Source organism: Rhipicephalus sanguineus, chromosome 8 (genome assembly GCF_013339695.2).
Source record: "Rhipicephalus sanguineus isolate Rsan-2018 chromosome 8, BIME_Rsan_1.4, whole genome shotgun sequence".
Taxonomy (NCBI): domain Eukaryota; kingdom Metazoa; phylum Arthropoda; class Arachnida; order Ixodida; family Ixodidae; genus Rhipicephalus; species Rhipicephalus sanguineus.
In genome coordinates, this window is record NC_051183.1 from 85,320,965 (window position 1) to 85,343,823 (window position 22,859).

General features: G+C 44.1%; 1 protein-coding gene across 1 annotated transcript in view; it reads left to right on the top strand.

Annotated features, from left to right (window-relative positions):
* The first annotated feature begins 1,020 nt into the window (after positions 1-1,020).
* LOC119403358 (basic proline-rich protein-like) overlaps positions 1,021-22,859 on the top strand; it is a 44,307-nt gene continuing 22,468 nt past the window's right edge. Inside the window, exons 1-4 of the mRNA XM_037670300.2 lie at positions 1,021-1,133; positions 5,206-5,292; positions 15,298-15,396; positions 18,925-19,158. Of these exons, the coding sequence (XP_037526228.2) occupies positions 1,025-1,133; positions 5,206-5,292; positions 15,298-15,396; positions 18,925-19,158 (529 nt within the window). The 5' untranslated portion in view covers positions 1,021-1,024. The remainder of the gene's footprint in view (positions 1,134-5,205; positions 5,293-15,297; positions 15,397-18,924; positions 19,159-22,859) is intronic.

The window sequence follows — 22,859 nt, forward strand, 5'->3', positions numbered from 1 at the left end:
AAGTGGTGTGAAAAGAGGATTAAGCCTGAATGTGGCCTACAAGGGGTCATTTCTCGTCACAAAGACGGGAAGTCAACAACTACGCTTGAAGGCCATATGGTTATTGGTCCCACTGAAACCATGGTAACCGGTGCCATTGGAAAAATATTCAAGTATCATTCACGGAGGGATGGAGACCATGCTGGCAAGAATGAAGCAATGAAAGCGAGCTAGAGTTAGAAGTCCAAACAATGCAAGGAGCAGGCTGTTGAAAGAATAAAAAGTTGAAATAATACGAGGTGGAGCCTCTTATGTGCCGTGAATAAGTGCAGTTTTATTACAATACAGTGTTCTAAATAAATCTTCGTAAGTAAATATACAATCTGAGACGGATACATATAGTCACTTCGAGATGAAGATGAATTTGTGAGCAAATTCGTCGTAGCTTTTACACACGCAATAATGATTGGTAGTTGATACCTACGTATAGGAGCAAGGACTAACGATTATTCAGGCTAAAGGTTATTCTGCAGATCCCAAGCAATGTGGGAGTCGGTTTCATGCCAAGCAATTAGGCAATGCCTGTCTATGCTGCATTTTTCTTTGCTTTGAGACAAGTGTTACAAGGTGCATCGACATGTTTTTGTAAATGAAGCAGTTGTATGCACATACTGGGCTTACCAGGTACGTTGACTACACTGGCGTTTAAAGGGCAATTTACAGGACAATAACTTGAATTTTAGTCATATTGCTACGCTATGTTCTAGCAACACTTCACAGAGAGGCAATACAATGCTCCGTTAAGGGTAGATGACGCGGTGCCGTTTTCCAGGATGACACATAAATTCAGTTGAAGTTTTTCTACTGATGGGCAACATAATATATTCACGTAATGGAACGTATGAAGACGCAACGAACTGAACAAACTTTAGCAGGCTGGATTCATAATATATTGAAATGTATGCGTCTAATAGATATTCTCTGTATAAAAATGTAAGTTTTTGCGAATGTAATCATATGATTGCACGATTTCAGGTGACACACTATGAGGCAGGCCCCGCGGTATAATATTCTGTTCTTCCTTGGATTGCTTTTTCTTCTGTCCACACTAGACCAAGGGCCAACGTACGTGCTTGCGGCAAACGACAAACATGGTACGCGTTTTGATCTTTTCCAGTATACAACGTAAGCCTAAATTCCAGTCCAGCAGTAGGTAGAGGCGCGTCCGGTTTCAGGGTGAAGGCGGCTTATTGTGGAGGTGCTCCGCGGAGCGCCAGTGCACCTGGCGAGGCCACGGAGCCTCTACAGCACTGCAAGAGGAGCGCGCTTTACTGCTGCTGCAGAAGACGCGAAGTACCTCCCGGGGATTTTTGAGATCCTGCGCCGCTTCGCTTCTATGCGCAGCCGCTCTGGAAGGACTGGTGCTCTGCAGAGTGTGGCCCGTGTTCGCCCTAAAACTAGGTTGATCTGTGGTAACCCTAAGAGGGGACGAACCTATACATGCGAGAGAACGTATGTGCTACAGTTAGATAGCTCGAAGCCGTATCCCGGCAGCACGCTGGCATTGGACCGACCTCGGCACAAAGTTCGCAAAAATTATAGGCCGGCCTGTAGCCAGGGGAGGGGTCTGTTGGCCCGCCCTTACCCCCTCGGAAATTTGGCGAAGTAGTGTTTTAGCAAAAATTAAATAATAAAAATAGGTGTTTTCCTCAAAGAGTCAAGGTTTTCAGCTAGTGTCCCCCCCCCCCCCCCCCCCCCACGCTCCCGAAACAAATTCCTGGCCACGGGCCTCTTATAAAAAATATTAGCCCGGATTCGCTTTTGCGGTTTTGCTACACCCAAATGTGCGTTGGTCCAATACTGGACGCCGCTGATGGCCGAACGTTTGCAAAATGGCTCTAGCCAATACTGTCCATGGAACACATCTCCAATATTGACAAATATGGCTTTAGCGAGGATTGTCCGTTGTACAAGGGGATGTCAAGTAACGTGAACAGCACGGCGCGCTGTTTTCATCATGCGCTGATCTTTTTAGCAATGAAAACACACTAGATGATTCTTGATTGCATCATGGATGATTATAGTGGCTTTTTATTGCCATCCAGGCAACAACCGCTTCAAAATAAAGGCTAAACAGCAGAGAATGTAGATGTCGCATGTTCGCGTTTCTCCATACCCATCTTACGTTTCGCCAACGTGGTATAAGTATTCCGCGCTCCGATAGTTCTTGCCAGCTTTTTTTCGTTGGCTGCGCCATCGTTCTTTTTTTTTTCATTTGTCTAACGCCGGATCTTGCCACCATTTTCGTTGGCTATCGTTCCGACGTTTTCCATGTGCTGTGTAAATTCAAGCTAAGACATTCCGCAGACGATAGCGCAGTCGTCGACCAGCACACCTTTGCAGCGTGAACACACACACAAAAAAAATCTCGGCAGTCATGTCATAAACACGAAAATACGCGCTGCGTCGGAAGTCACATGAAATGTTTAGAATACTCGCCACAAAAAAAAAGCCGTCAGAATCATCTCGGCCCGCTTGCACAGAAGCCGCCCCACTGCAAAGACCCATTGTGAAGCAAACTATATGGAACTTTATTTCACTCAAATTGCTCATCAATACCACACACATGTTAAATCAATGTCATCATCATCAGCCTGTCTACGCCCACTGCAGGGCAAATGCCTCTCCCATGTTCCGCCAATCAACCCGGTCCTGTGCTTTCTGCTGCCACGTTATACCTGCAAACTTCTTAATCTCATCTACCCACCTAATTTTCTGTCTCCCCCTCACGCGTTTGCCATCTCTTGGAATCCAGTCAGTTACCCTTAATGACCACCGGTTATCCTGCCGACGTGCTACGTGCCCGGCCCATATCCATTTCTTCTTCTTGATTTCAACTATGATGTCCTTAAGCCCCGTTTGTTCCCTGACCCACTCTGCTCTCTTCCTGTTTGTTAAGGTTACACCTATCATTTTCCTTTCCATCGCTCGCTGCGTCGTCCTCAATTTAAGTTGAACCCTGTTTGTAAGTCCTCCAGGTTTCTGCTCCGTAGGGAATCTACCACTATCCCTCAAGAGGAAGGTATATAACAGCTGCATCTTACCGGTACTACCTACGGAGCAGAAATCAATGTAAAGAGAAGTTTTTTTTTTAGTTTTTATGCAATTGCTATGTATCCGCTAGCTGTATCACACAAGTTACCGTAACTTTTAACAAGCAATAAAAAGCTTGATGTCATTGTGCTTTGCGTTTCGTTTCTCATAGGAGTATTTCCAGCGGCTCGCAAAAGTCGCTTGAAAACTTGGTACCTACTTTATGTTACAGTACTCACCATTTGTAAAGCTAATTTTGTCTCTTTCACGTTCTGGCTGGAAACAGTATTCCATTGTTACCGTCTTCAAACAATGGTTGGGTCAATATTTTAGGTTGGCTGGGAATGATAGGCGTTTGTGCTGCCTGAGTGCAACGTACGAGCCAGACACGATGTGCTGCCTGAGTATAATGTACGAGGCAGAAAGATCCACTTTACTGAATACTTATCTTGGGGTGTGGATGACGCATCTATATCTCAAAGGCGTCTAAAACCTGGTTCGATTTAAGCGCAATTTGTGCGCTTCACTTGTGACGTCACGCTCTGATTTTTGCGGCATCACACAGGACGTCACAGAGGACGGATAGGAAGATCACGTGCAAGGATTTCATTATCCTATTTTTACTGACAAATGTTCTACACTGTGCCGTGTAGCTATGCTGCATGAAAAACTGCAAGCGAAATATACTGCAAAGGATAGACAGGCATCCGCTTTTGTCATATGTAAATTATATGCTGTACTATACAATCTCTTCTTGTGCTTGCTCAGGTGGCATTAAGAGTATAAATGTGGTACAAATTGTGTAACAAAGCGAATGTTTATATAAAAAAGCGTCATTACTGCCATGTCGCTTTGAGCCTGAAGCAAATATATGCATTGACAAATTTTTAAGCGACCATGTACAGGGTCGACCACATCTAAGCTGAATACCTCATTAGTATTCAAGACCTCATTGAAGCTGTTGTTTAATACATAATTCGGAAAATCATTACGGTGTTTGTCGACACCATGATTAGACGTTCTATAACGGGCATTGCACTCGTGAAGTATAAGAAACGTTCTAGTTTTATCGGTTTGAATACTAATGAGGTGTTCAGCTTAGATGTGGTCGACCCTGTACATGGCTGGGATGCAGGATTTCGTAGCGTCCGCGAGAAATATCTAGTTTCCTCAGGTCTTCCGAGATGGCGGTAGCCGTCCGTGCTGGAACACCATGAAATCAAAGCAGCAAATGCCGCGTCCGCTGTCTGAGTGCACGCGGACACATCGGGGCCTCACCAGATAATTATTCATATAATAAAAAATGTTTCATGGCCGTCATATTTTGTATGTGATGGCTTATAATACCCTACGAAAATGTGCTCCTAGTGGTTTGTCTTTCCTTTTAGGGAATTCGTGTCAACTTGTTTTTTGTATGCGAGGCTTCCACTTGGAGTAGCAGCAAACAATTAATCGAATGATAAAAAAGGTTCCATGACCGTCATATTTTAGTATAAGACAGCTTATCTTACCCCTGGAGCAAAGCAAAAAAAGTGCATTCATGTATGCGCAACAGAACTGCCTGAAAGGATAATTTAACGTTACATACAGTTAATTCGCCTTCTTACCACGAAAATGAACGCAACGCGTTCATTGCATAAGGCGCAAAGCTTTATGCGCACTTTATAAATGAAAGTTCCGCAAGACTGCCAAAAGGAAATACATGACTGCAAGAAACTATGAGTTTAGGTGTTATTGAAAGATATTTATATTATCGGCCGAGAATTTACGCACTGGTACCGACAGCAGTATATTAGGTAGCAATACAAAGAAAGTGCTGCAGTTTTATTCAGCCTGTATAAAATGGTAAAGAGTCGCTTGCTACATAAGTTAGCAAACATCGCGTCACATGTTTCCTAAGAGCATCTCGCTCAGTAACTGCAAGCAATCGCTCTCGAAATGCTTGTCTGAATAACAGTGCGAACCGAGGTGAAGAAACAGCACACAATGTTCTCATGCATGTCGTCTATAGATGTATATAAAATTTTCCTAATGCACAAAAATGCTGCAATGCTTTTGTGGTGATAATTTATGGTGCGGTTCTTTTGCTTATTTACTTATTTACGGCTTACATTTCTGTTTTGTCTATATTAGTAAAAGATCCACTTTACAAGCATCCGGGAGGCCTCGGTCGTCAACAGAGGCCCAGACATCCACCTCTTCCTCCAATACCTGAAGAAGGTACTATTCTCTCTTTTTTTCGGGGAGGGGGGGGCTACGTTGTAAATATGGAGCGTAGACGTATCTGTATTCCCAGTCACAAAGTCTTGTAATACTTTCAGCCACGCGGTGGCGCGTGCAATCGTACAAATTGCACGAAATAGACATTAGAGTTCAGTCATGGGGGGCAGGCACCATATATATGTCGATTAACTGTACGAAGCTTTTCTAATGTAGGTAAACAAGTAACAACCCCAACGAAGTGAGTGTTTACAGAACAAGGATTCCGTGTGAAAATTTCAACACAGCTTTATTGCGGATAGGCCTGAACCCCCGCTAGAAGTAAATAATTAGGATTGCGGACGCATTCGACATAAAACAGGAGCTAATGAGGGCACGACCAAGTTACAGGAGTACCGCAAGATTGTGCTGTACTCATTGGCGGCTTGAAGAAAATTTGTGTCTTACAAGCTATACTGCGTTGGGGTTAGACAAGTATATACGGCGGCGTATCAGAACAAGAACGCGTAATTGATGGATGCCTGGGCGTTCCAGAGCAATTTTTCCTCACATATTTAAGTATATATCCGTAGGGCACATTCCCCTATCATTGGATTCCAACAAGTTCACTTTACATCAGGGAATACACCACAGATTGTTCTAATTAAAATCAATTAGCAGGAATGCTTTCTTTATTGGTGTTCACAAAGCATTTATTTCTTTGCTCAGTTTTATGCTGGTCAACTTACACGTTCAAGGTTTTCAATAATTTTATGTATTCACGTCTTCCTTTGTTAACGCCATTTTGGCTATCATCAAAATGAAAGCTTGTGGTGCGAATGGCGAGACCACGCAGGCTACCGGCATCCGCGGCAAGAAAGCCGCTGATACGGAACGTGAGCCGAAGGAAGGTGACGAGAAAAGAGATGGAGGCATAGGCGTTTGCACGGAAGCGGCGGGTGGTGGCAGTGGGGGTGTGCCCCCCCAAACATTTACTCAGTCGGGCCTTTGAAGCTATTTTTGCGCAGGGTTCTCGCTACGCGAGTTTCTGACGATAATCGCGACCATTTAGGGCCCCGGATGTTGCACTAAAAGAAGTGTTTACTTCACACAATTATCCCGGAAATCCGGAGACGAATGACAGGCATTTCTGAGAAGCACCTCGTTGTGAAAATTCTTTTAAAAAATAATTTCGCTCAATAGATTTCTTTCTATCTCTGACTTTGCCTCTCTATTTGTTTCGCTCTTTCTTTTCCTTCTTTCTACTCGGTCTCTCAACCATGATAGTTATTGCATCTCACGCTGAACAAATGAGGGCGCGTTTTCTCGGACTGAAGGAAAAGAGGAAGAAGTGGACGAAGGTATGGCCGTATGGTATGGCGCGTTCGGACCGGCTTCTACCTGCTCTTGCCTACTCTGAGGGTTTGGCCAAAGTTTGAGTAGCGGCTTCAATTCCCTTTCTGATAGGTGTTTCTCTAGTGTGAGAATTGATTAGCGAGTACATTTCTGGCTAGTAAGACCAGACAGATGCCGTTTTCCTCACCTGGACCAGGGGCCTTCCTCTGGTCTGCTTCTCTCCCTCCGCAGGAGCTACCAGTAGACCTGTTTCTACGTAATGGAATCACATCGGTGCCTGTGGCCCTTGTCCCAAACAACGAAGGTGTCATACGGATGAAAAATCCAAAAGTAATCCAGGCGGAGTTGAGATCAGCTACAGCTCACTTCCACAGCATCACAGAGGTCCGACAGTTCGGCAAGGGCGGCATTCTCTGTTTCTCGTCCGACCAGCTCTGTGTTCGAGACTTGCTCAAATGCTCGGTGTTCGCTACCAATCCGGTAAGCGCCTTTATTCCAACCCACCTAGCATGCGTGAAAGGACTTGTTCGGGGAGTCGATGTCAACATGACTCCAGCTGAGGTACTAGAGATGTTTTCTGAGGCAGGCGCGATCGCAGTTTATAGGTGTGGACGAGTTATTGATAAGAATAAGGTCCCAACTGAGTCAGTGATCGTTACATTTGCCGGGTCGAGTCGCCCAACTGAAATCAAGGCGTGGCCTCTAATATACAGAGTTGAACCACTGTCGCCTCGTCCCCTACAGTGTCTTAGGTGCTGGCGCTACGGTCACACAATGAAAGGATGCAGATCAGCTCCCAGATGCCGAATTTGCGGTGAGGCGCACAATTCAAATGAATGTAAAAGTAATGAAGAAAAGTGCTGTCTTTGCCATGAAGCGCACTGCGCTGATAACCCAGATTGCTCGGCCAAGGCACGGGAAATACAAATCCTTGAAATTGTTGATCGAAGACGATGCGCTCGAAAAGACGCCATTGCTGAAATTCAGGCTCGAACTCAGGGGTACGCTGGTGCAGCAGCCCGCCATAACATAGCAATGGAAGCATCTCTTTCCCTGTCCATTGCGGACATGATTGATAAGGCTATGGAAAAGGCAATGCAACGCCTCGCTACCACTCTTTGTGAGTCCTTGACACATATTATAGCTAACCAGATGGCGCACGTATGCGACAAGACAAAGGATATGGGCACAGCTTCCCAAAATGCTGAGTTTACACCCCTAATAAGTGAAGCTGAATCTGAGATCACTGCTTCGAATGCACAGCCTGCAGGGTCCTCTCGAGGGAGCATCCAGAGGCAAAGTGATGTCATACCGGATGATAATCAGGATTCAGATGATATGGACATGGACCTCAAATCTCTAAAGCGTTCTAGATCCCCGACCTCCAAAAAAGCTGGATCACCAAAACATTCGAAAAGCAAAAAATACCAGAAGGAGAACCTCTCGAAAAGCGATTTTCTAAAAGAAAGTATTCTAGATAAGGCTGTCGCCGACTCAATTCTGTCGAAACCATAGGGTCCCTGAAAATTCTGCATTGGAACTGCCGATCTATTCACTCAGCTATAACAGATTTGTTGTATTTGTCTTCTAAATTCAATCCAGACATTATTGCAGTGCAAGAAACTTGGCTTTCCGCACATCATTCGTTTCACTTAACCAACTTCAGATCGTTTCGACTAGACCGTCCGGCCAAAGGCGGAGGTTTAGCATTCTTTATCAGTAATAAAATTAGTTTAAAGGCCAAAATTTCGTACAAAAGTATGTCCCCAGAATGCGAAATTTTTGCCTTAGACATCACCTTGCCAGGATGCTCACCATTCTCTCTAGTAAACGTCTACTTTCCTGTGGGCGTACAAGACACGCGAAGTTTAGATGTGGCAGTCCATTCATGGTGTAAAGAAAAAATTCTGGTTGGAGATTTTAATTCCCACCACACCTGTTGGGGTTTTAGAACAGATCAATGTGGCCAACGATTGTGGGACTGGTCAATAGACAACAATTTATCGTGCCTCAATGCTAGAACTCCCACATTTATCCGAGATCGATCCCGCTCTGCCTTAGATTTGAGTTTTGTTAGCTCGACAATTTCTAGCACTTCGTGGACAGCCCTGGACTGTGCCACCAATAGTGACCACCTGCCCATAATGTTTGAGATTGATTACCCCATAACGCCATCATGTTCTCACGTCCGAGTTTTTATAAATTATTCAAAATTTAAAAATGACCTAAAGGCAGCTTTAGCATCTCCCTCTGAAGACAGTGATGAAACTAAAGCTATGAAATTAAGCGCTGTAATTAAAAGAACATATAAAAAAGCAGAGTTTACTATTGAATCGGCCAAGAGGGTACCTTATAGTCCATGGTGGAATTCAGATTGCTCACGTGATCACAGACGACGAAAGGCAGCTTGGAAGCAGCTAATTCATAACCAGTCCCCCAGAAATTGGTCAGACTACAAGTTCATTGCTGCTGGATTTAAACGCACGGTGGCCCAAGCTAAAGAAGAGTATGACAAAAGACATTTTGATTTTCTTTCCAAACCTAAAAATAAAAAAGCGTTCTTTCGTTATATGAGATCTCGAAAAATCATATCGTCTCCAGTAAATACTGATTATGAAAATCTCTCATCGGAAGAAATGACAAAATCTTTAGAGTCAATTGGTAAAGGCCTAGAAAGTAGATTCTCTTCGACTGTGCAGAACAAGTGGCAAAAATCTACCATAGCGGCTAACTTTGAAAAAGTGACACTGTCCGAAGTGTCAAACGTGATTCGATATTTACCTTCGTCTGCTCCTGGTCCTGATGGAATTACAGTACCTATGCTTAAAATTTTATACAAATTATCACCTGATGACGTCCTCAATTTGATAAACTATTCTTTAAAAAACGCCTGGATACCGTATGACTGGAAAATAGCCAAGGTAATTCCTATACTAAAAAAGCAAGGATTAGGTTTTAACACAGAAAATATCAGACCCATCTCTCTAACGTCTAATATGATCAAGCTTATAGAGAGGGTCCTAAATGACAGGATAAATATCTGGATGGCAGACAAGTCAATATTAAAACCAAACCAAATCGGTTTTCGTAATGATTGTTCAATTTGGTGTGCTCACGCTGATTTAGAGAGTCGAATACGGCTTGCCCGAAAAAGAAGACATTACGCTGCTCTTGTCACACTTGACATAGCTAAAGCTTATGATAGCGTCGAGCACTCCATTTTACTGAATACACTACAGAGCTTAAATTTTCCACAATATATTATTGAGTGGGTAGCAGAATTTTTAAAATCAAGGGAATTTTATTGTGTTAAGGATGGCTGTTGTTCATCAAAATTCAAACAGAAACGCGGAGTTCCTCAAGGGGCAGTCCTATCTCCGGTATTATTCAATGTACTGATGAGCTCTATTCCAAATGACCAGGACGTCAATGTCTACATTTATGCAGACGATATCGCGTTTTTCGCAGCAGACTGTGATATTTACTCATTACATCAAAAATTGCAAAGGTATCTTAATACCATAGAAATTTGGCTGCAGTCGATTTCATTGTCGTTAAACATCAGTAAAAGTGCGCTCTTGGTGTTTCCCCTAGCAGATTCAATTTCAATTTCCGTATTATATAAACAGGAACCCATTCCACAAGTGGATTCTATCAAATATTTGGGCATGATATATAATGAAAGACTTAATTGGAGTCCACACATAGAATATATAGCAGCAAAGGCACAACGAGCGTTAGGCTTATTGCGTAGGCTGAGTAACCGGAAATATGGGTTACGTAGAGACACCTTGATAATGTTGTACAAAATGTACATGCGCCCAATATTGGAATTTGGGTGCATATTATTTTCGGGCGGCCCTGCTTATAAAACAAAGCCTTTAGTTTTATTGGAGCGTGAAGCGCTGCGAATGTGTCTGGGACTCCCAAAGTTTGTGGCCATTAATGTTATGTATCAAGAAGCACGCCTTCCAACGCTTCTTTGTCGATTCCACATCTTAACGGTGCAAACTTTTTTAAAATTTTACAGCTTACCAGCTAGAAGATCTGAATACGCCTTTATCAGAGACCCCGACTCCTTCTTTCTTGCCCATTGGCCACGATTTCATACACCCCAAATAATTTTTGTACAAAAGAAACTGGACAGCATTAAGGTAGATATTAGAACGATAATTGAAACTAATGGCTCACATAGCAATATTACGATAGAATATGATGAAATTTTCCCCCCAAAATCTAAGTTCCAATCACTCCGATTTTTGAATAACAGGTTAAAAGATTACTTGGTTCATGTAGAAACAAAAAACATAATAGCCACAGATGCTTCTGTGAATAATCAAAAGGCAGGCGTAGGAATTGCTTCCGATTTGCTTGGCTGGTCATTCTCAGTGAGGCTGCCAGATTTTACGCCTGTTTTTGAGGCTGAGCTCTTGGCTATTATTTTGGCGCTTCGAAAACTGCCTTCAACTGAAAATAGTGCAATCATAATAACAGATTCTCTTTCGGTATGCACAGCACTTACAGCTTCAGAACACTCACGAGCCCTCATGACTTTGCGCACATTAGTTCCGCCACAGCTGAAACTTCTGAAATTATTGTGGGTACCAGGTCACTGCGGGATACAATTAAATGAATTGGCCGATTCGTTAGCCCGGGCTTCCCTCGATGGACCAATAATTTCGGTACTCCCAGAAGTAGAATACATCACAGCGATCAGATATAGAAAATTAGCAATTTGTACAGATATGATGGAAACGATAACTAAATGGACAGAATATCAACACCTTAAATTTCCATGGCAACCTAAGTGGAGTCAATCTAGAAAGTTTGAGGTTATTATTTCCAAATTTAGATGCCGTGTCCCCCCATTAAACTTATATTTGCACAGAGCTGGTTTGGCGATATCACCCCTTTGCCCATTTTGCGAAGAAACAGAATCTATTGAACATTATTTTATATCATGCCGCAACTATTCAATAATTAGGAAAAGACTTCTGGTTATACCATTTTCAACGATTGGTTTAAATTTAACCGCGGAAAATGTTCTGAATTTTGGTGCCTCTGTTTTGGGACATTGTCATAGAGAAATTTTTGATGCTGTGTGTAATTTCATCTTAGCAACTAAACGTATTCCAATATAAGGTCTAAGAAATACTGGAAAAGTACTCGCGACATAATTATAAAATGTGATTAAAAGTAAGTCATAGAGCCAAAATTGGTCGGGTCAGGTAAACTCAGCTGTCTGGTCGGCTCAAAATTGTAATTAATATAATTATCCTTCATAGGCTATATTACCTTTTGTAATTAGATTGCTCTGTATCTTCGCGTTTTTTTTTCTACTTTAGTAATAGGGAGGGAAAAAAAGATTACCGTAATTATCATCCGTTGCTACAATAATTTTTCTTGGCCAATCCCCCAGAGTGGGTATGTGCCAGAATTAGCAGGCTACAAACAAACAAACAAAATATGGCGTGCAGGTCTATGATCATTATAGTTTTCTATTCGTGTATTACGACGGACGCGTGGCATAAACAGCAGCGCTGTTAAAAACTGAGACACTGAAGGCTACCGACTGTGGCGCGAACCTCGAGGAACGGCTGTCGTGTTTGTGAAGCGCAACGGCGACATCGCCAGGTGGCAGATGACGACGGCGATGACAGGCGGCAGATGACGACACCGCTCACCGGAGGCTGAGGTATCCAGGCTGCTCCCCGAAAACAGGACAAACTAGAGAAGGCCTGGAAAGCCTTCGCAATAGACGTGATACTTGGGAGTTTGGCAGCAAGGTTAGCGTCACCTCTCGCAGCGAGAAGGGCGGCATTGAGCGGTGCAACGTCAGCTGCCTTGCAAAGCTTCCCGTAGAAGCAGGCGCAATTAGCGAGTGCGAACAAAGACTTGACTTAATAATCATCGGGATGGCACATGTAGCCCTGAGACCGACAGCTGGGAAATTCTCTCCGCTAGCAAGACGCGCCACCGAACCGCCATGAAGTGCTTGCCGGATCACTCGCCAGAACCATGGCGAAAACGAATGCAAAACAACAGCTCCGTGCTCTACGAAGAAATGCCGCAGTTGACGCTACCTTTGCGTTTTGAATTGCCACGGGCACAAGGGACTCAATAACAACGTTCAGTTTTACCGATTTCCACGGCTGTCGTATGAAGCAGAAATGCGAGAGTGGTGGAGACGCGTCGTTGCGAATGTGTTGAGTATGCGAATTATAGGCGTTCTTCACAGTTGGTTGCATGAGAAAGTGTGGTAATGTGTCTTTGTTGTTATTGTTGTTTTGTCCTGACGGAGAACCAGGGAAAACTTGACTATGAGCCTCAGTAGAGTCTGTGACCAAGGTGCGGGCCATGTAACACTGAGTGAGCAGCTAGTGGCAGACTCAAGACAAGAGCGACAAACATCGCGCACACCACTACCTCCCATAACCTGAAATGGTGGTCACTACCCAGCATCACACCCGTTCGTTTCGAAGGATCAATGCAGGCAAATGCTAACACGTGCGTCGCACGAAAAATTGCAATATGACGGTGATAACCACATTCAGGTTTGTTTTGCCTTCGGTTATACCACGCGAAAGCGGGCATGCACACGTCCCTATTTCAGTAAACGGAAGGCAACCTTCAACAGAACATTTCAGAACATTCCAGCAGACCACTGCAATGAAACAGTCCAACGCACAGAAAGCGAGAGATGAAGTGAGTTTTGTAGCACTGATCGTAAAGGACACAGGAAACAAAACTGATCGCGTATGTACTTCAGCGCTTTGACATGAAGTACATAGCCAAGTTTAACGCATTTCAGCGCGAGAGAATGCATATCGGGGGGCTTGCTTGGAACTGGAAGTTGACCGAAGCTTGCTTGCACTTGCCAGTTCGAGAGCGTAAAATAAGTGAAACTTCTTTTGTCTCGTAACCGCAGTTCGCTTTGATGAGCATCTTATTTTTCTGAAGCGTTGATGGGCGGAAGAAGCTTTCCAGGTCCCTGATTTTCAGAAAACCATGTCTGGGCGCAAGAAGCTTTCCAGGTCCTTGATTTTCAGGAGACCATGGCTCGACACAAACGAATGAGGGGCGCCCATTGTGGCCTATTCACACTCGCTTGCGAACGGCTCTCTTGTACCCAGTTAGCACCAGGGCTGCGGTGAGGGCGACGGTGGCGGTTTTGTTCACAGCGCCACGTCGGCAGAGTATCTCGTCTAACGAACGCGGCAAGCCGAAACGCGACACCGACAACACTGGCACGAAGCCAGAATAAATGGACCGATCAGGTGAGGACAAGCCCAAGAAGTGAGGAATCGTCGGCCAGAACGACAAGGATAAAGCCAAGGGATCCTCCGACAACGCGGAATCGGTGACACGGTGATCTGAGTGCGTCCGTCATGGCTATGTGCCCTGTCAGTGCAAAGACTAGTAGACAGTGTGGTCAAAACCTTGCCAATGGAGCCAGCGTCAATCTTAACCGATAGTAGAGGACGTGAACTCGCCGTTATGTCGCGTTCCCACTCCTGTCATCACATTAGGAGGGGGTAATGTGGGGTCAGTGGTGACTCGCAGATTAAAATAGAATAAAGAGTAGCCTGGGGTGCCCTCATCCTTGGCGCTCTTGCACTGGGCAGGACAGTTGACAGTCAGGGCCGTAGCTTAGGAGCAGTAAAGGTGTTTGTTCTGACTGCCTCCGTGTTCTTGCTCCCTCCCACAGCTCAAACAGGCGCCTTGCAATAAGAGGCATACGCTGTCTGCTACTCCCTTCTGAGGATACGCGCGTGACCGCGTGCGACCACGTCCTGTCGGTCATAGTAAACGTTTATCTACTGGAGGCTCGCATCCTGCCCCCGTCTCCTATCTTCATGCCAGCTGTGTGCGAATGAGGCGGTCGTCTCGTTCGATATTTGTGCGGGCCTCGTTTGTTATGGGTTTTTTATGTTATGCATTTGAATTTTTTTGCGGAGCATGACGACGACTTTCACTGCGACGGCCGCAATCCACCCGTAGTGTCCATATGGTTGCTATTCACAAGGACAAAAATGCCAATAGTCGGGATACACTGGTCAATACACGTGGGTATTTTGTTTCTAAATAGCGTCTAGTTCTTATGTATGGCGAGAGACGAAATTAAACCTGCATTGAAGAATGTCTACACCTCTACCTGCTTTTTGGTATAGTTGGCTATCTTGTGGTATCAAATTTTTTCCGCTTTGATAATGCGATGAGTAACAGCCCTAAGTGTGAAAGAAAATTGGACTAAATTATGACCACTAATCCCTTTTTGGCAGAACACCATTTTGCCATATAGGCATAAAAGGCGAAATGCTAAGCAATGCTAGCGATAAGTATCAATTAGACCACAATACAAAGGAAGTATTCGTTGCATAGAGTCACTTACTAAATACTAAGCATCGTTGCACATGCTTAATGAACTTTGAAAAGGCTTCACGAACTGTCTCCGTAGAGCGGCTCTCGCAAGCCAGGCCTGAAGAACAGTACCAAGCAATTGAACACAGAGAAAGATACCTCTTATTATCAGACTGAGACAACTATAGCAACTTTCGAATGCAGGAAAATGGTGGCATGTTTCTCATGTAACAAATACTATAATACAGATCTCGCTCGAACGTTCTGATTTGTTTACCTTTTTCTTCATTGTTGTTCTCTCCCTGTCAGGAGATGGTCCGGCAAGACGTGATGGGTGGGATCAAATAATGCAAAATACAAACGTTGCTGGAATAGGAGGTCCACCTCTTACGAGATTCTTTTATCACCGTACGTATATCGTTGTTCTTGTTTTTACAAGGAAATATGATAGCGGAGCCGAAAATACACTTCAGTGAGCGTAAAGTCGTGTCATCCTAAAAGACACGCGAACTCGTTTGCTTTTTATTCATAGTAGAGAGGATGAAACAAACCAAAAGAAAGGAGGAATACCTCAGGACAAGTGCGTATTGGTAACTAAAATCTATTCGTACAAACCCGGACCTCTATACTGTCTCAGAGTTGACATTAGCATGTTATACGCAACCACAAGGCACAGCCGCAATTGTTCTTTGAAAGACTTATCCGGGCATTCATAACATAATTTCGCTTCGATTGTAGAAGTTCCATGTATTTGTTTTACCTTATTAGCTTTTCTAGCTCATTTAATCTTTGTTTCATACATGGGGATGCATGCACACTTCATGCAATGGTGTGCTACATGGCTGCAATATCGATTCTTTTTGTTATTTCAGTGATGAGCGGTCTCATTCCAACATTTTCCCGCTTAGCTTATATAATTTTTTTTTGCAAATCATAGGTATCTCGTAGACCACATTGCGCATCCAGTCAATAAAATCAATTTTGCGATTAGTTGCTCGCAGCGGGTGGGTGAGGTCTTTCGTGAGTTTTCAGTACCAGTACATCATGATGACAGCTTACACGGAGTATTAAAATTAAATTTATGCCTATTCGGAACTTTGTTCTGTTTGGGTTAGAGGCTTGTGTGTTTAGGTATAGGTACACGCTAAAAAGCCCCAGCTAGTCGACTACTTCCAGAGCTCTCCACTACAACGTTTGTCACAATGATGTCGTGGCTTTGATACGTAAAACCCAAAGAAATATTGTTGTGTTGTGTTTGTTGGGCAACTTGTCCACATGCAGTACTACGCGTACTGGTCTATTGCCCTGCATGTTCTGTATATTTACGTAATATTTAGGTATCTGGGCATTTAGATAATTCCTAGCAGATATTTTTACTTCCCCTCTCTTACCTGGTTATCAATTCTCAAAACGCGGTCTCTTTCAAGAAGCAGTTGGGAGATCTACACTATCATTACAAAATGCCGTAAGGAGTTCATATTGCCGCGCGCTTAAGCAGCAGGGGTATCAAATCCAAGCTTCATTGTGCCAAAGCACCATAGTGGGACGATGGCGCGGAGGTGCTTACAATACATGTAAGGAAACCGCTTTGCAAGACTCTGCATCGAGCCTACCTGAAATTCAAAGTCATGACAGTGGTCGAAGGCGCTCAATCCTTCGCAAATTCTAAGCACTTTATCTCCATTTATTCGAAAGCCGGTGATCCATCCGCTAATACATCTACCTACATTTTAATTGGCCTACGACTCACGACTGATACCACATGACAACGTCAAGGTAACATGACTATAACCGTGTACGGGGGCCGCTGGTAGACTGCATTTCAAAAAGTGCCTGACGGAAAATTTTGAACATTTTAGTCCACTTGCTTCAACTCCGATCAGCGAGCTTGTGTCGCAAACGCGGGAACAGTGAATCTAAGGAAGGCGATGCCGTACCCCTACATGTCGAAATCCTACTGATTTAATTGCAGCCACGCACAAGAATAATGTAAGTCTCGGAAGGAGACGTCGGACACGTTTGAGTTAATGATAATGTGGCGTTTGACAAAAACGTTATTCAGAGGCTGTATCCGCTCGAACTGCTGGCGTGAAATATTGCCGCTGCTGGGACAGTGTTGAATTTTCGCGTTGTTTTCGAGCGACATTTGGAAGCCATTCTAATGGTCCATATTCAGGTGAACGCTAATAAGCCTTGTCAGCGTTTCTTCTATGTATTTACTACTGCCGCATACGACTTAGCTTCACCTGGTGGACGTGCGCCTGTTTGTCTTGCTGCACCGATTCTTCAGAATCATCGTATTATGGCCGTCCACATTGCTCAGCCTTCTAACTTATTTCCTTCTTAAAGACTACGAAAATCACGAGAATTATTTTCATTACTAAAAAATCGTATGGCTTAAGCTGTTTCAGGAAAGATCCAGCACTGTTGGAAATGAAACGCATTATTCGCAAGATGATAACACGAAAGTAAGGTTTTTAACCTTATCTTTTATTTATGATGATGTATACCTATGAACGCAGCTTGTGCTTTCCAATGGTACACAGATGAACACGCGCCTAGGCGACAGTCAACAATGACTTTCACAACGCTGGCATTAGAAATCCCCGAAGTGTAGCGAGTGAAGGAAATGCGTTTGCGCTTGCTTCCTTGGAAATATTGAGCGGCCGAAACTGGCGCACGTACTACAAATAACCATCTGGGCTCGCTCAGCGTCTGCTCTTGAACCGATAATTCCTGAAAGTTACGTTCATGGAAGCCATAGCGCCGATAAGACAGGGACCACAGAAAGAGGACGGGACGTGCGCTACTCACAACCGAGTACTCACAACTAAGGGTTGGGAGCAGCGCACGTCCCGTCGTCTTTCTGTGGTCTCTATCTTATCGGAGCTATGGGTTCAGTGAACGTAACGAACCAACTAGCCCAAAAGTCTGTTCTCCTGAAATTTAGTTTAGGCGAGGCTGCTCTTTTCCTTAGCAAGCTACGCTTGCTGCTCACTATGGCGACGACACATTGAAAGGACATTCCATGGTACACACATCAATCCTAATAACACACCGGAAGTGCAATCCGCGGCTACAGCAAAGGAGAAATCTGTCAAGCTGTTCCTGAAGCATCGGAACAGGCGCCATTTACTCTGACGCACGTAGGGGTAGTTGCCCTACTTCATGCGCAAGTGATTCCTCCTCCCATATTACATATACCGGCGACCTTTTCGCTGTTAACGATGACGCTGCCAGACTGACAGAATTTTCCGACACCGCAAATGCGACTCGACGTGCACCCTAACCAATGGCTCACCTTCGATTACCGTTCAGCGCGTTTTTCTTGAGGCTGTGGTGTTCACGTGGCGCACCATCGCCACTGTCACATGCTTCCTTTCCCGAACTTTGGACTAGCACCAGCTTTCCCTGCTCAGTTTTCCTCTTCCTTTGTTTCTGATCGCTCATCACCACGGACTCGATTCTCACTGTGTACAACGCGCGACTTCTTATAAGAGAATATTTAACTCAACCAAATTCTGTACATATCCGCCAAGCTTGCTCAATCGATATGCAGTGATGAACGAACTTCATGCAAGTCACACACTTCACTGTTTTCGCTATAAAATTTATCGTCTTCCTTACCACTTGATAATCGAGGCAGGCGAGATGTTACCTAAATATTGTCACGTGGTGTTCCCACTGGAGAATGCTACAGTAAGACTAGTAAGTACTGAATTGTTTAGTGGACGAAACCAGATAATGAAAGCTGTAAGCAAAACCAATACTCCCCTCACACTGATAGCGCTGAGCTCTGCTGCCTCAAGCTACGTCATACGCCGAGAAATGCCATCAGCTTTCCTTCTCCTCTTAAACCGAAGGACGCTGTAGTTATGTAGTTATGTATTTCCCTAGTTTTATTTCGGCTTTTAATGTATGACTAATATTTTGCAGCACGTAATCCACATGCTCAAGGGCCCGCACCCCATGTGCCGCCACCTCGTCGACCGCTACCTCCTCTGCCACCAGCTCTTGGACCGCGACGCCCTGTTCTTCCACGCCTTCCTCCTCAACCCCCTGGGCCACCACCGCTTGGGCCACCAGCCCATGGCCTTCCGCGCCTTCCTCCTCCACCCCCTGGACCTCCACCCGCTGGGCCACCACCACGTGCACCAGCCCGCAATCGTCGTACGTAGCGTGCTTGCATACGAGGCTGCTAAAGGGCGGCACCAAATAGAACCTTCGACGAGTGTTTATTGAATTTGTGCGGGGATATTCTAGAGATTCGAAGTAATTAACCCTAGCTAAGCAACCCTAATTCACGCCGTGTTATATCTGGTAGTCAGTGAGCACACAGCGGCATCACTGAGCTACACCGTGCATTGTGTTCGGATCCACAGACAATCACCAAAGTACTCGAGAAGAATTGTGAATATATAGGAAAACGTGTTAGCAGACGGACCGGCTCACACCGCCCCCCCCCCCTACTTTGTAACACATTAAAAGCACGACAGCTTCCTATACCTCCTGAAATTTTTTGTTGCCATCGCAGAAAGTACTGACAGCTCGAAAAAAAAAGCGCCAGGCCTGCGTGGAAAGCGCAGTACAGTCACAGCGAAAGCTGGAAGAGCGGCATTTCTAGAACCCTTCAGAAACCCTCTTGCGGCTACTAATACAAGTAAACTAGGAACCTACCCATTACGCCACAAAACATAATTTTTTGAAGTTGGGAAGCATCCACCACAACAATATTCCTACTTCTGCGGAGAAGCGAGTTACCATCTGTACGGCATTATGAGCAGTTTCTTGATGAGATGGTTGATGACGATGAAGAATGATGGCTGAGCCCTTTGTAATGTGTTGGAAGCTTTAAACGACCCACTAGTTACGTAATTCGCATTGTGTGGCGCCCGGTCGTTATTTAACTGTCCCACCGGGCTATATAACTTACGTTAACTTGAGAAAAAGAGAGAGAGAAAGAGGAAAATAAGTTTATTGAGACCCTGAGGAAGTGCATCATAGGAGCCTTATGGACTTCCTTAGCAACCAATATAAGTGCACTTGCGAGCAGCCCACTATGGTATAAATCATAATTTTTGTGAAATAGGGACACAGCGACTATGCAATTTTTAGTCATCCTGCGGAGAATGTGATACCTGTAAGGCATTATGTGCACTTTGTTGATGCTGTGGCTGATGACGATGAAGAATTATGGCAGATGCCTTTGTAATGTGTTGGAAGCATCCAACAATCCACTCGTTTCGCTATTAGCATTGTGTGATGCCTGGTTAGAAAATTGTGTGATGCCTGGTTACAATTACATGTGCTAATGTGGTTACTTCACGACATGAAGCCTGTGTACCGTCTTTTTGCAAGGCAGCTTCAAGCGCCGGCATGGCTCTGAGGTAGAATACTGGGCTATCACGCAGAGGGCCTAGGTTCGAACCTCGTTCCATCCCAGATATTTTTAGATTTTTTTCCTATTTCACGCGATGCTGGTTACGGACACCGGCGGCGGCGGACAACTACGGCGCCAAAAACGGCCCTTGTTGTGCACTCATAACAGCTTTCGCTGTAAAAAAACGAAGGACATGCGAGGAGACCTGTGCAAGTGCTTGTCTGTGTATCCCCTCGCGTGTCCTTCGTTTATTTTTTGCGCTGTCAATATCTGCTGCAATGGAGTACCAACTAGCCGGAATCTTCTTGCGATCAAAATTTCCAGTGGGGTCAGAAAATATGAAACTTACATTCATGCAAAGAACGCATACCTAAAAGATCGGAAGTATTACATGTCTTTCAGCGTGATTTCGGTGCAGTACGATGTATGTATTCAGGTAATTCCTAGTAGCATAACAGGAACAATTTATTTACCCCACCACATCTACTGGACATGTGCAAATAAGAACCCAAAGGTCAAATATATATATATATATATATATATATATATATATATATATATATATATATATATATATATATATATATATATATATATATATATATATTTATGGATAACGAGAACTTCTGGCTACTGTAATAAAAATTGTGAAAGACTTCGTACTACAATATAGGAAACACATATTTATTTTACCCTGACAGTTTCGGCTCGAGGACCAGCTTTCTTCAAAGGATGTAAGTGAAATGAAACGGCCATTGCCGAACCCGCTGCACAAGGGCCGCCCACCCAGTTTGGGGGCCAGACAATACTTTCAAAACAAAGAGAGAGAGAGAGAGAAAATAGAAAAAGGAAGCGAGAACTCACGAAGGAAGCAACAGTGACAAAACGAGGGAGGGAAAGAACAGCGGCAGCAGAGGCGGCGGGCTACGCCCGTCTTATCTTCGTACGGTACATAAGAAGCCGCGTGAGCAAGGAGAAAAGACAAATGTCGCTTCTACACATCACACACGCGGCGTACAAGTTCAGATGGCTCGGCGGTTAGCTCGCGGCGCCGGGCCGTGTACACACATACGACCCGCTCCAGCTGTGGGAAGACTGGCCACGATACAAGGCTAAATGTGCGCCCCCCCCCCTTTCCTTTTCGAAAAAATAATAATAACAAATAAAACGAAAAAAAAATTAAAAGAAAAAGAAACGAGTGGAGCCGGCTGATACATGTGGTCCGACTGGGTCTGTTTTCACGCGCTCGATCGTTTCCTTAGCGTCCCGTGCGTCTGGACTAACGTGTGCGTAAATAAATACATTAATTAAATAATTCCCTTTCTGGGCGCTACGATTGGTCACGGAGGCACGTCAATCGCCCAGGGCTCTCGTTGATTCCGTGGGAGAGTGATTTGAATTTGTTTATGAAGTATGACTCCCGCTGTTCGCGCTCCCGTGTGTTCTAGAAGCCGGATTGTAGAAGTGTAACACTTATGTGTTCAAAAGAGTGACCAGGCAGATTAATGTGTTTGGAAAACAGTAAATTAGGGAGGCCTTTCACGTGTGCCCTGTGGTTGTTAAAACGTAAACGGAACGCGGTTTGTGTCTCTCTAACATATTCCTGCTTACACACTACTGTGTGGAAGCAGGAATATGAACACGCGAGTGTGGAACACTCTTTTTCTGCCTTGTTGGCGTCACGTAGCACGTGAACTTATTACGAGCTGGCAGCTGACCAATAATCCCTCGCATACTACCTGAAAGCATCAAGTCTGCCAGAGCAAGACCCTCGCTATGAATGAAGGAAAGAAGTGTTAATTTCAAGGGCTCGTTTTCTTTGTTATACACAATAATAATGAGAACTAACAGACAATAATGCCAAGGAAAGTATAGGAGATGTTTTTTAGTAATAAATGTAAGGTAATTGTGAAGAAAGAAAGTGGACGAAATGATATAAATATATATATATATATATAGCGCCTTCTAGTGGGCGACCCACTAGAAGGCGCTCAAGAGGACGGCCCATTACAGTGTTCCATTGCTTCTGTACAATATATATATATATATATATATATATATATATATATATATATATATATATATATATATATATATATATATATATATATATATATACACCCAACAAGTTATTTTTCGTACACCTAATTTCTCTTGTCCAAGAGGTCCTGTCGTTCCGAACCTCTTAGGAAATTTCTCCCTTGTACTCAAATTAGTTACTTGTTTTCAAAATTATGACTCCCAATGCGATAGTGCACTTCCATTCAATCTTATTGCGTGTAAGCATGAAATGAAAAAAAAGGAGCTTGAACAGAAAATGTCACTGGCGCCAACACTTCGGCCAGCCTTGCCGGAACCTTGGCTGCAGCGACATCTCTTTTAACTATTTTTTTTTTTACAGCGAAAGCTGTTATGAGATCACAACAAGGGCCGTTTTTGGCGCCGTAGTTGTCCGCCGCCGCCGCTACCGGTGTCCGTAACAACTATCGCT